The sequence below is a fragment of the Lynx canadensis genome, chromosome F2, assembly GCF_007474595.2.
Source record: "Lynx canadensis isolate LIC74 chromosome F2, mLynCan4.pri.v2, whole genome shotgun sequence".
NCBI classification, from domain to species: Eukaryota; Metazoa; Chordata; class Mammalia; order Carnivora; family Felidae; genus Lynx; species Lynx canadensis.
The window spans coordinates 65684804-65698489 of NC_044320.2; the positions used below are offsets into that span (position 1 = coordinate 65684804).

The window sequence follows — 13686 nt, forward strand, 5'->3', positions numbered from 1 at the left end:
AGCTCTGATTTTCACGTATGTCAGAAAAATTCCTTAACTCTTTCATCCTGTTTTACTTAAAACAAACGTGTGTGTGCACACACACAGGATTCTCTTAAGATATTTGTAAAATTTCCAGATAGAGGGGTCTTTCTCTCTTCAGGTCTTTTCACTGTTTGGGGAATTATATGTATTGAACCAATAATTCAGTGGCTAGGAAAAAACCATATTTATATGATTAGTTCGGGATTTAGATGAAGTTCATTGATATCTAAGGCTTTCCAGGGCTATAATGGATGATGATTGAACAAATCCATGATTTGTTACAGCCAGTGCATGGAAATTGGGTTTTCTGTATGTTCACAGATCTGATGCAGAAAGAGATTGAATCATTTAAATATGTTGATAGCTTTCACAAAAGCAGTATCAATAATGGTTAGAAAGAAAGCAGTAAGCTATTCTGATTCATCAGACCAGATCTAAAGTGTGGCTTTCTCAAAATAGGGCCTGATGGTTTTATTCTGCTTAGTATGTTTCTGTGGTTATTATGAATGTAAATAATTTTACATGTTTATAGCTAATACACCTTTCTTCAGGAAAAGTTGGTATAGCCTTGGATTTGATTATACTTTAATGTTTTTATGTAAAAAATTTAACATATTCAATTACATATTATCATTTTAAAGTATATTCAATTAGTATATATATTAGCTTAATTAGGATCTTTATTTTCTTTCTGCATCTTAGAAACTTATTGCTTATGGGCACTTGACTGGCAATGCTCCAGATAGTACAACACCAGGCAAAAAATTAATTGATAGAATTATTGAAACCATTTGTGGCTGCTTCCAAGGTCCTCAAACAGATGAAGGAGTTCAGCTGCAAATAATAAAGGTAATTGATTATATAGTGAATTTGTCATTCATTGTGTGTGTGTGTATACATTTTAAAGTTTATTTAGTTTGAGAGAGAGAGCCTATGCCAGCAGGGGAGGGACAGAGAGAGAGAGAGGGAAAAAATCCCAAGCAGGGGCTCAATTCCACAAACCATGAAATCATGACCTGAGCCGAAATCAAGAGTCAGATGCTTAGCTGACTCAGTCACCGAGGCATCCCTCTATATATTTTTTAAATCAGAAGCCATTTATCTTGGATATATTTGGAAAGGTCATTTTATGTGCTTTCCATCGCTAATAGAGGTCATTTAGTTGCTTTTTAGACCCCATATGAGTGGATTTTGTTGAATGCCAAGAGTTCACTAGTGAACTATATTTCTAGGTCTGTTATTTTGAAGGTCCCAATTTAGGCTGTGGCTCCCAGAGTCTTCCAGAGTATTTTGGTTTCTGGAATGTTTGCCCTACATATTCCATCTTTTGAGCTTTAGGGTTCATATGATGGTCCTGTGACCCCTCTAAGTTTCTTGTCTACTTCTGGATCTCTTGTAGTCTGCCCTCTAGACCCATGCTTCACCATGTGAACTATTTGTGCATCAGCCTTACTGATTCCCTTGCACCTATTCATTTGCTGAACATGCTCAGCCAAACTTTCTTCTGGGTTTGTGCTGTAATACACCTGGGTGATCAAACTCCTTTAAAGAAAAGTCACTCAGTTGTGTTTTTAGTCTGTTATAAATATTGAAGTCTTAATATGACTGCTAATGGTCATGGTGATATGTTAAGCATCAGTAAAATTTTCTTGTACTTTTAGTACTTTTGAAATCATTTACATGCATAAACTGTTTTTCATGTGTAGATAAAGCCCCTCTGAGCCTTTCAGTTTCATAGCTGTAGTCACTTCGCAAGTTATTCTAAAAATGCCGTCCAATCAGTTGGCCTGTCATTTGCAATTTATTTATTTATTTATTTAATTTTTTTAATGTTTATTTATTTTGAGAGAGATAGAGACAGAATGTGAGTGGGTTAGGGGCAGAGAGAGAGGGAGACACAGAATCCGAAGCAGGCTCCAGGCTCTGAGTCATCAGCACAGAGCCTGACACGGGGCTCGAACTCACGAGCCATGAGATCATGACCTGAGCCGAAGTTGGATGCTCAACTGACTGAGCCACTCAGGCGCCCCCTGTCATTTGAAATTTAATATCAATCATGGTTTATTTAAAATAAACTCAGTGCTGACTTTGTGTAGTATTGTACAGCATAAAGGACAAAAGAGCCCTTGCTCTTGAGAAATTGCATGTACCCTAATCTGTGAACATTCATACAAAGTTTATTGGGAAATTCACTTAGAATTATTTTAAATGCTTTATTCTAATTTAATCTGATACTTGAATGCTTTATTCTGTGTGTAAACATCTTCACCAACAACAGCAGTACATTTACTTAGTCTGATCTGTGAGAACCATCTCAGAAAAATTTAGAAGTGAATAAGACAGTGGGTACCCTCCAAAGTTGACAGCCTTATTCAACAGATATGTCATATGAAGCATATGTCTTAGGAAACATATCTGTGTTCTGCTGGACAATTAGTGCTGTGCATTTTAATAGACTAATAGTTTTATAAAAATGAAACTTGAGTGTTGAAACAATTTAATTGTATAGTTTTCTTGTGTTCTGGGTTTGGGAGGATTATTTGGAAATTACTGCCAGTTGATAATACATATTCAAGGTTAGAAATTCGGTTGGGTGTATACTGAAAATTCTGTTCATGTGTACTTGAAAGTGGTAATGGTATCTAAAAGTTTTAATTCTAATATAAAAATACTCATATTTTTGTGCTGAAATGCAGGATGCAGAAAATTGCTTTAACTGTGTCTTTCTTTGTAAAGGCTTTACTTACGGCAGTAACATCGCAACACATAGAAATTCATGAAGGAACTGTCCTGCAAGCTGTGAGAACATGTTACAATATCTATCTAGCAAGCAAAAATCTCATCAATCAGACGACAGCCAAAGCTACTCTTACTCAGATGCTAAATGTTATCTTTGCACGCATGGAAAACCAAGCAGTAAGTATTAAAAAACAGAGATTGTAAAGAACACCACAGGTACCAAATATAGAAAAGAATTTAGAGAAATTATAGTGAAATCTTTGGTACTTGTAGAGAAGAATGTTTTTCATTTACAGTTGTACTTTAGTGAAGATTTGTGGTATTATTTTGCTTTGTTTTGAGGTTAACTGACTTGTTTAACTTTGGAAAAATATATTTTTAGTGGTTGACAAGTAGAATTTGAAAGATATTTATTGTCATCCTCATGGAAGTGTTAATAGATTGATGATACTTTTATTGTACTCAAGTTTAGTAGATGAGTGTAATGTAGCTATAATGCTACCTGATTTGATCTATTCTGCTGTAAAGTGTTTAGTCATTGAGTCCTTTCAAAGTAAAATGTGTATCTACATTGATGAAATAAATTTTGGGGGGCTAAGAGATCAGCTAAAGAATCATTTTATGTATTTTTAATTGTTTAGGTCTACATAATTACATATCAACTTCTAACTTTTTTTAAAACTGATTTTAAACTTTAGATATTACAGAGAGATCCCCTTACCCGTCTTTCTTTAATGCCAGTGTCTTATATAACCATATTATAATACTTGTACATTACTGTTAAATAAACTACAGAGCCTACTTGAATTTCACCAGTTTTCCTACAGATACCCTTTTTTTTGTTTCAAGTTCCAGTCCAGGATCTGACAATGTACTTAGTATGAATTTAGTTATGTCTTAGTTTGTTGTAATTTCTCAATCTTATCTTTGATCATCTTGATGCTTTTGAGGGATACTTAAACCATTTTTTTTTAAGGTACCTCAGTGTGCTTTGTCTGATGTTTTCTCATGATTAGACTGAGGTTGTCTAGTTTTTGCTAGAATACCTCTGAAGCATTGTTGTGTCCTTTTCAGTGCATTGTATCCGGAGTTCATGATGTTGACATGTCCTGTTACTGGTAATGTTAACTTTGATTACTTGGTTAAGGTGGTATCTTCCAGGTTCCTCCACTGTAAAGATCTTGGAGTTACCTTAAAACTGTGTAAATATCCTGTTTCCTTCTTATACTTCCCCATCCCCATTTTAACTATCCTTCAGTGGATCTTGTTGGCAACATTTATTACTGTGGTGTTTCCCTAATGGTGATTTTCTGTTGATCTCTTCTTCTCTATAAACAAGAGTTATTCTTCTGTATCTATTAAAAGAATTCTTCTTTCCTATATATTTTTCAATTTTTTATTTATATCGGTCTTTACTCATAGATATTTATTCTGTTGGTTATAATTCAGTGCTATTATTTATTTTGTTGCCCAGATTATTCCAGCTTTGGCCTTGTGTACTTTTGACAAGCTCCCATCCTTTTTTGAGTACCTCCTTACTTCCTGTAATCTCAAAATGTTCCAGGCTCATTTTGAATTTTTTCTCCTTCAGCCCTAGAACCAACCACTTCAACAGGGAGTTTTGGCTCCTTCAATTGGAGAATGGTAATTAGAAAACAAAATCTGAGTGCTAGGTGTATTCATTGCTACTGAGATGTTATTGCTTCTAGGCCCTCTCAGCAGATAGAGCTAGGAAAGATGTATCTGTATAGTCCCTCTTTCACCTAACCCCACACCTATATGTCTGTATATTTTTATACTGATACATCTTTCAGTCCAGCATGACAGGGTTCATTTCAGCCTTTTCCCTTTACTTATTTGTAACTTCCTGTCTCTAAACAATGAAAAGTATGGCTTTTATTTTCTATGATACAGTATTTGTTGAGTCCTATTATCCACATAAAATAGTTTTAGAATAGTTAACCCATACCACTGTGAGAAGCAAACTTACTAAGTAGATTACAGCATTTATTCTTCTTTTTTTTTTTTAATTTTTTTTTAACGTTTATTTATTTTTGAGACAGAGACAGAGCATGAATGGGGGAGGGTCAGAGAGAGGGAGACACAGAATCTGAAATAGGCTCCAGGCTCTGAGCTGTCAGCACAGAGCCCGACGCGGAGCTCGAACTCACAGACCGCGAAATCATGACCTGAGCTGAAGTCAGCCGCTTAACCAACTGAGCCACCCAGGCGCCCCAATTCTTTTAGCCTTATAAGATTCATTCAAACTATTGTTTTCTGAAGTTACTTAGGTTCTTTTTTTTCTCCACACTCTTCATGCCATAATGTTAATTCCTTTATACGATTAAATTAATTTATTATTGCTTGTTTTTCCTTTTCTTGGTTAGTTTTAATTGCTTATTTCTTGAGTATGTTAAACAGGACTATGATTTAACACAGCTACACAAAAGGTATACTCAGAGGACTACTCTTTCTTCATCCCTCTGACTCCATTCTTCTTCCCCCTTCTTCCTGCCCCTTGGATGTTGCTAATCTCTTTTGTTTCTAGTTTATCCGTCCTGCATTTATGTAACACAAATGAGCAGATACATGTATGATTTCACATATCCTCTTTCTTACATGAGAGGTAGCATACTATAGTAGTTACGTATCACTGCATAACAAATTACCCCAAACTTCAGCTGCTTAAAACTTATCATTTAGCTGCTCATCTCTCAGAGTTTCTGAAAGGCCAGAATACAGTAGTGGCTTAGCTGGGTGGGTGTGGTTTGGGTTCCACATGAAGTTGTAGTTCCCTGCATGGATCACAGTGTGATCTGGTGCTGCAGTCATTTAAAGGTTTCATTGGGCTAGAGAAGACACTTCCAGTCTTACTCATTTGGCTTTGGTGAAAGGTCTCAGTTCTTTACTGCCTGTTGTCTGGAAAGGCCTGAGTTTTGTGTGGATCTCATAGGGATGCGCACAGCATGGCAGCTGGCTATCTCCAGGGAAGATGATCAGACAGCAACAAAACAGAAGCTACAGTGTCTACTTTATGATCAGAAGCGGGTACCCAGACCATCCCTGGTACATTGTGGGAGGGGACTTTGCAAGGAAGTGAAAATCAAAAGGAGAAATCATTGGTGACCATCTTAAAGGCTGGCTACCACACATACTATACATCTCTCTTAGTACTTTGCTCTTTTCACTTAGAAGTATGCCCTGGAAATCATTCCATATTACTTTTTAGAGATCATCTTTTTTGTAGGTGTATGGTACTCTGAGATGTGCTGTAGTCTATTCATTCACTCTTCTACATATTGACATTGGATCCTTTCTAGTATTTTGAAACTACAAATAGTAGTTGTACTGCTTTTTTTAAAGAAATGAATGCATATAATCTTTTATCACTTTTTAATGGTAGAAACATGAGAAAAGTTTTATTGGTTTGACTTGTTCAACAAGTTTTTTTTTTTAATAATTTATTTTTTAATTTACATCCATGTTAGTTAGCATATAATGCAACAGTGATTTCAGGAGTGGATTCCTTAAGCCCCTTACCCATTTAGCCCATTCCTCTCCCACAACCCCTCCAGCAACCCTCTGTTTCTTCTCTATATTTAAGTCTCTTATGTTTTGTCCCCTCCCTGTTTTTATATTATTTTTGCTTCCCTTTCCTTATGTTCATCTGTTGTGTTTCTTAAATTCCCATGAGTGAAGTCATATGATATTTGTCTTTCTCTAATTTCACCTAGCATAATATCCTCTAGTTCCATCCACATAGTTGCAAATGGCAAGATTTCATTCTTTTTGATTGCCTAGTAATACTCCATTGTGTGTGTGTGTGTGTGTGTGTGTGTGTGTGTGTGTGTGCGCGCGCGCACGCGCGCATACACACACCCCCCCCCCCCCCACATCTTTATCCATTCATCCGTCAATGGACATTTGGGCTCTTTCCATCCTTTGGCTATTGTTGATAGTGCTGCTATAAAAATTGGTGTGCTGTGCCCCTTTGAAACAGCACACCTGTATCCCTTGGATAAATACCTAGTAGTGCAGTTGCTGGGTCATAGGGTACTTCTATTTTTAATTTCTTTAGGAACCTCCATACTGTTTTCCAGAGGGGCTGCACCAGTTTGCCTTCCCACCAGCAGTGCAAAAGAGATCCTCTTTCTCTGCATCCTCACCAATAACTGTTGTTGCCTGAGTTGTTAATGTTACCCATTCTGACAGGTGTGAGGTGGTATCTCATTGTGGTTTTGGTTTGTATTTCCTGGATGATGAGTGATGTTGAGCATTTTTTCATGTGTCGGTTGGCCATCTGGATGTCTTCTTTGGAGAAGTGTCTATTCATGTCTTTTGCCCATGTCTTCACTGGATTGTTTTTTGGGTATTGAGTTTGGTAAGTTCTTTATAGATTTTGGATACTAACCCTTGATCTGATGTCATTTGCAAATATCTTCTCCCATTCCTTCGGTTGCCTTTTAGTTTTGCTGATTGTTTCCTTTGCAGTGCAGAAGATTTTATCTTGATGAGGTCCCAATAGTTCATTTTTGCTTTGGTTTCCCTTGCCTCTGGAGATGTGTTGAGTAAGAAGTTGCTGCAGCTTAGGTCAGCGAGGTTTTTGCCTGTTTTCTCCTCTAGGATTTTGATGGCTTCCTGTCTTAAGTTTAGGTCTTTAATTCATTTTGAGTTTATTTTTGTGTATGGTGTAAGAAAGTGGTCCAGGTTCATTCTTCTGCATGTTGCTGTCCAGTTTTCCCAGCACCACTTGCTGAAGAGACTGTCTTTATTCCATTGGATATTCTTCCCTGCTTTGTCAAAGATTAGTTGGCCATACGTTTGTGGGTCCATTTTTGGGTTCTCTGTTCTGTTCTGTTGATCTGAGTGTCTGTTTTTGTGCCAGTACCATACTGTCTTGATGATTACAGCCTTGTAATACATCTTGAAGTCTGGGATTGTGATGCCTCCAGCTTTGGTTATCCCTTCCTTCCTTCCTTCCTTCCTTCCTTCCTTCCTTCCTTCCTTCCTTCCTTCATATAATTTATTGTCAAATTGGCTTCCATACAACACCCAGTGCTCATCCCAACAAGTGCCCTCCTCAATGCCCATCACCCACTTTCCCGTCACCCCCACCCCCCCATCAACCCTCGGTTTGTTCTCTGTATTTAAGGGTCTCTTATGGTTTGCCTCCCTCTCTCTCTGTTTGTAACTATTTCTCCCCCTCCCTTCCCCCATGGTCATCTGTTAAGTTTCTCAAGATCCACATATGAGTGAAAACATATAATATCTGTCTTTCTCTGACTGACTTATTTCACTTAGCATAATACCCTCCAGTGCCATCCATCCTGCTGCAAATGGCAGGATCTCATTCTTTCTCATTGCCAAGTAGTATTCCATTGTATATATCATTTGGTTTTCTTTTTCAAGATTGCTTTGGCTATTCGGGGTCTACTCTGGTTCCATACAAATTTTAAGATTGTTTGTTCTAGCTCTGTGAAGAATGCTGGTGTTATTTTGATAGGGATTGCAACAAGTTTTTATTATATTACTTAAGTTCCTAGCACTGTTCTCAGTTTCAGTTGTAGTGATGGGCAAAACTAACTTGACTACTACCTTGAAAGGTCTTAAAAACTGTGGGGCATAGAAGGGAAAGATGAACCTTAAACAGAGAATCACACAAATAAATATATAACTGAATTTTGATAAAAGCTGTGAATATGTTTCATGTCATGAAGGGTATTTAGTTCTGTGCTATGTAAAATTATAGAAAAAAAAGACAGGAGAGAGAAAAAAAAGTGGGGAGCAGACTGATTTAACTTGAACATTTGCTAAAATATTGTAAGCTAGAAGTCTAATTCACTTACATATACCATTAATAACCTTTCCCTTTCCCCTACTCATATAAGACTTTCTATAAAATGTTTAGGTCTAAAATATTTTCAAAGGAGAAAATGCTAATTTCTTTCTATAGAACAGTGTTTTTTTGCCCCTGAGGCCACACTTGAGGCTCTTGATTATCATGACTGGGACGGGGAGGCTGTTACTGGCACATAGCAGGTACAGGATAGGGACATTGCTAAACACCCTGCAGTATACCACACAGTACCCCTCCACAACAAAAACTATCTCACCTAAAATGTCAATAGTACTGATGTTGAGAAACCCATCTAGAAACTAGGGAAGTGTATAGAAAATGTTTAAAGGTTTATTTTCATGCAATAACATTGCTTTTTTTTTTTTTAAGGGTATTTCTAGAGTTATAGAAACGCTAGAATAAATAGAACTAGAATTGGACACCATGCTTGTAGGTGATTCCAAAGCATGTGCTTGTTCCACTAAACCACATTGCCTATCTGTTGAAGCTTAGCCTGAGGGTGGGATTGGATTGCAAGTCATAGGTTCTTCACTGAACTTTGGAAATTGACTTTCTCATGAATGGGCTAAAGTATCAGTCTGAAAATTCTGTTCTGATTCCAGCTGTGGAAATAGTCATGTGCATCATTTTCTTTATCTGTAAAACATGGATTTAGACATGTTTATTATAAGGAATTTTGGCATTGGCACTTTGGGCATTAAAATCTTTTAGTTTAAATATATTTTATACATTCATATAATTAGTTCTGGTGTTTCCACATAAAATGGAATATTACTAAGAAATATGAAATGTTCTTATTTGACAGAGTATTTACCATTATGGAAATTAATTCTGTGAGAATCATTCTTTTTTCATATATATATAAAATTTATTTATTTATTGAGAGAGAGAGAGACAGAGAGTGTGCACAAACTGGGGAGGGGCAGCAGAGAGAGAGGGAGAGAGACTCTCAAGCAGGCTGCATGTTGTCAGTGCAGAGCCCAGCTGAGAGGGCTCGAACTCCTGAACTCTGAGATCAAGACCTGAGCCAAAATCAAGAGTTGGATGCTGAACTGACAGCCATCGAAGCATCCTGTGAGAATCATTCTTATTCTTCGGTTATGAGGACCAAAAGAGTTGTATCTGAAAGCAATAAAGTGCTAAAAAATGAAACTCTGTGATTCTGTTTGTTACTGGTTTAGCATCTTACAAGTAAGCCAGTTTTACAGGTGGTATTCTATATATAATAATGACAGGTCTCTTAAAATAAACATTTGTTGATATGATTTTTTCATCCTTATTAAGATGACTGGACAGAGACATTTAAGTACTCATTGTGATTTTATTTATTATATGTAATTTTATTATTTTTACTTAAATGACATTTGACAATGTGACATAAGAACATGTTACAGAAGAGTATACACTGAAAATTCCCTCTGACCCTTGTTTCTAATTTGGTCATTTCCTAACCCTCCCCCCCGCCCCCATAAGTAACCATTATCATTGACTATTTTCTTGTGTATCTGGATTTCATTTGTTTATGTATGTATAAGTAAAATGAGTGTGTGTTTTATTTCCCCATCCACTTTTTCCCTCCCTTAGTGAAATTTTGATTTTAGGAAAATCCACTGTTTGCATTAATCCAATTATTATTCTGAGACTATTAAAATTTATTTCAGTTTTGTAAATTTTGCTTAGGTTATACAGTCACATGATTCAAACACCAAAAATAGTGAAGAGAAGATATGTACTGAAAGACTTTCATCTCTGTTTTTATGTACCAATTTCCGTCCCTCTAAGAAGTAACCACTGTTACTTGTTCTTGTGTGTTTTTAGTATATTTTATGTTCTTTGCTTCTGATGGACTACAATTTCTAATCCCAGAGACAAAATGACACCTTTATATAAAGGATTTATAGTTGAGCATAACATTATCCTTCCAAATTTTAAACAACTTATTTTACTAATACGGGAAATTATTTCTTTCCAGTTGCAGGAAGCCAAACAAATGGAAAAAGAAAGGCATCGGCAGCATCATCATCTGTTGCAGTCTCCAGTAAGCCATCATGAGCCTGAATCACCTCAACTTAGATATTTGCCACCTCAAACTGTTGATCATATGACCCAAGAACATGAAGGGGACCTTGATTCCCATGCAAATGATGTGGATAAAAGCCTTCAGGATGACACAGAACCCGAAAATGGATCTGATATTTCCAGTGCAGAAAATGAACAGACTGAAGCTGATCAGGCAACTGCAGCTGAAAGTAATCTTTCTGAGAAGGGGTTGTGGGACATGTTAAGGGAAGAGTGTAGGCATGCATGTTTGGGAAAGAAATGTGGAAAGGGTAATGTGATTTAATGGATAGCAGACACATGGTGGTTAGTTGTGGATGTTTTCCATCCTAGGTAGTGAATTTAATTGACTTCAAAATACAGGATATCTATTAATACTATGCATTCACTGGCATCTCATGAGCAGTACAATTTACAGACTTGTTTTGGAGGAGATGCATGTTACTAAAGGGGGTCTTGAATGTTTGTTACCATGTCATATAGGAACTTCACTTTTCTTAAAACAGTTTCACAACAAACAAAAGATCTGTTTATAAGATTTTCTGGAATGTGACTGCAAGTTTTAGGGCATCAATGTGTTACTGGTTCAGAAAATACTATTGTCTAAAAGTACTGAAATTAAGTATAAAAATAGAGTAACCACCTAACATACAAAAATATTTTTATATCCTGATGTATATAGTAAGCCCTAAAATTGAGATGTTCTCTGATAGTATTTTTCTGAGTAAATTTATTTGTAAGAGAAAGGTTAGAAGGGGCACCTGGATGGCTCAGTCAATTGAGCATCCAACTCTTGATTTTGGCCCAGGTCATGATCTCCTGATTTGTGAGCTCTAGCCCTGTGTCAGGCTCCACACTGATAGCACAGAGCCTGCTTGGAATTCTCTCTCCTCTCTTTCTACCCGCCTCCCCCCCCCCCCGCCCCCCGCCCCAACTCATGTGCATTCTCGGTCTCTTAAAATAAGTATTTTTTAAAAAAGAAAAGGGTTGCAAGATTACAAAAATTAAATTACGTTTATTTATTTTACTAATTTGTTTCTCTAAAAATAATCACATGAAGTCATTTTTTTTTTCCTCCCAGACATTATTTTCAGCTTTAGCTAGTTTATAAAACTGCTAGGGAGTTTTGTTGTTCCCTTTGTTTCTTATTAACTTCCATCAAAAAATGATGGAAATTCTGTTGCCTGTTTACTATGTTTGCGTGGAAGTAGGATGATTAGGTCTTAGTTACAGTTCATCTGAATTCTGTATTTTTCTTTGAGAAAGGACTTCTGTAATATATTTTCAGCCATTGATTTTTTTATACCACATCTTTTTTATAATGTAATAGTGGGATGAACATCAGCAGTGGCATGATTAGATGCCTTTTTAATGCTTTTAATAGTGCTTTACTCTTTATTTTAAAAGGGGTAACTTTGGGGTGCCTGGGTGACTTAGTTAAGCGTACAACTCTGGATTTCGGCTCAGGTCATGATCTCACGGTTTGTGAGATCAAGCCCCACATTGGGCTCTTGGCTGACAGCATGGAGCCTCCTTGGGATTTTCTCTTTTCCCGTTCCTTCCCCCCTCCCTCCCTGCTTCTCTCTCTCTCTCTCTCTCTCTCTCTCTCTCTCTCTCAAACAAACGTTTTTTAAAAAGGGATAATTTTGATAAATCTAAGCATTCACAGTACCCAAGCTAATAGTAAATCTATGCTGCTTATATGATTTACATTTTTCTAGCCAGCTCTTGCCAGATTTCACCTACTTTTACTGTGAGCTTGTAAGAGGCTGATTCAAAGGACTGATCTCTAATAAAGCTGGGACTTTATTTCTTCATTTCTTCATGCATTCAGCAAATATTTATTTAGCATACTGTATCCTAGGCACTATGTGGCACTTGAGGTTAAAAAGCTGATAGAGATAAAGACATTGTTCTAAGGGTGCCCATGGTTTGCCTGGATGGTCAGGCATATATAAATGAGGTATAATGTGATAAGTATCCTGAAAGTGACCTGCACAAGGTAATTCTGCTGAGGAGAGTTAAACAATACCTTTATAGAGAAAGTAATGATGTTTTGGTTGAATCTTGGTGGATAGGAGTTGAAATTGGCTGGCTAAAAAATTTAAGAAATTTTGTGACAGAAAAAGTAACATACGCTGAGACTCAAGGAATGGAAGCATCTACTGTGTGCAAGTCACCTTGTAGGATACAGAATTATAAATAAGACATAATTTGCTGTGGTAGAGTCATGATTATTTTGGCTCTGTAGGTGTTTTTCTCCCAACAGCTGATAAAAATGAAAATTCTGCCTGAGAACCATTGATTAAGAGAGCTCTAGAGTTTGCTTTGAATTACATCTCTGTCACTTATTAGTTATGTGACTTTGGACATAATAGTTAACTTCGCTAATGATTTCCTATGTGTAATAAATACCGCTATTTCTGTCAGATAATTTGAGAACTGACTCATGATTCACTATTTTGTACACATATTAGTGACTGCATATTTAGTTTTGGTGAAGCTAACTTTCAGACTCTAGATAATTTTAGGCAGCTAGAGGACAGAAATACAAAGCTTAAGGGTGGCAGAAAAATTATCTGTCAAAACATCTTATATGTTTTTACTCCACCGAAGAATCTTATGTTATTACCGTATTTAGATTTTTTATAAAATAAGTGTACTGATTGGTATGCTTCTTTATCAGATTTCCCCTTGTGGCATTCAGTATTCTGTAGAGTGTAGCAAACAGTAGATTAGGAGCAGTGAACAATAGGGAGGACAGGTTTCTGGAGGGCAGTGTGAGTTGGGATGAGGGTGTTAGCAGCACTATCAGCTAATGTGCAGTCTGATGCTGTTTGGAGTAGGGCAGAACAGGGTCCTTGATCCCAAAGCATCCGAAAATGTTAATTGAGCCTTCCTGAGGTATTTGCAACACTTCAAAACAACCAGTAGAAATCCTATTTTTATCTGCAAGCTAACTCTGGAATGTCAAGGTTTATCAGTTTCTCTTAAGCTGTTCAGAAGTT

The 13686-nt window shown here is 36.7% G+C and overlaps 1 protein-coding gene across 1 annotated transcript in view; it reads left to right on the top strand.

The window, feature by feature from the left end:
• The window catches only part of ARFGEF1 (ADP ribosylation factor guanine nucleotide exchange factor 1), a 149835-nt gene that overhangs the window by 53223 nt on the left and 82926 nt on the right, over positions 1-13686 (top strand). Inside the window, exons 4-6 of the mRNA XM_030303807.2 lie at positions 727-873; positions 2761-2940; positions 10593-10869. Coding sequence (XP_030159667.1) covers positions 727-873; positions 2761-2940; positions 10593-10869 — 604 coding nt within the window. The remainder of the gene's footprint in view (positions 1-726; positions 874-2760; positions 2941-10592; positions 10870-13686) is intronic.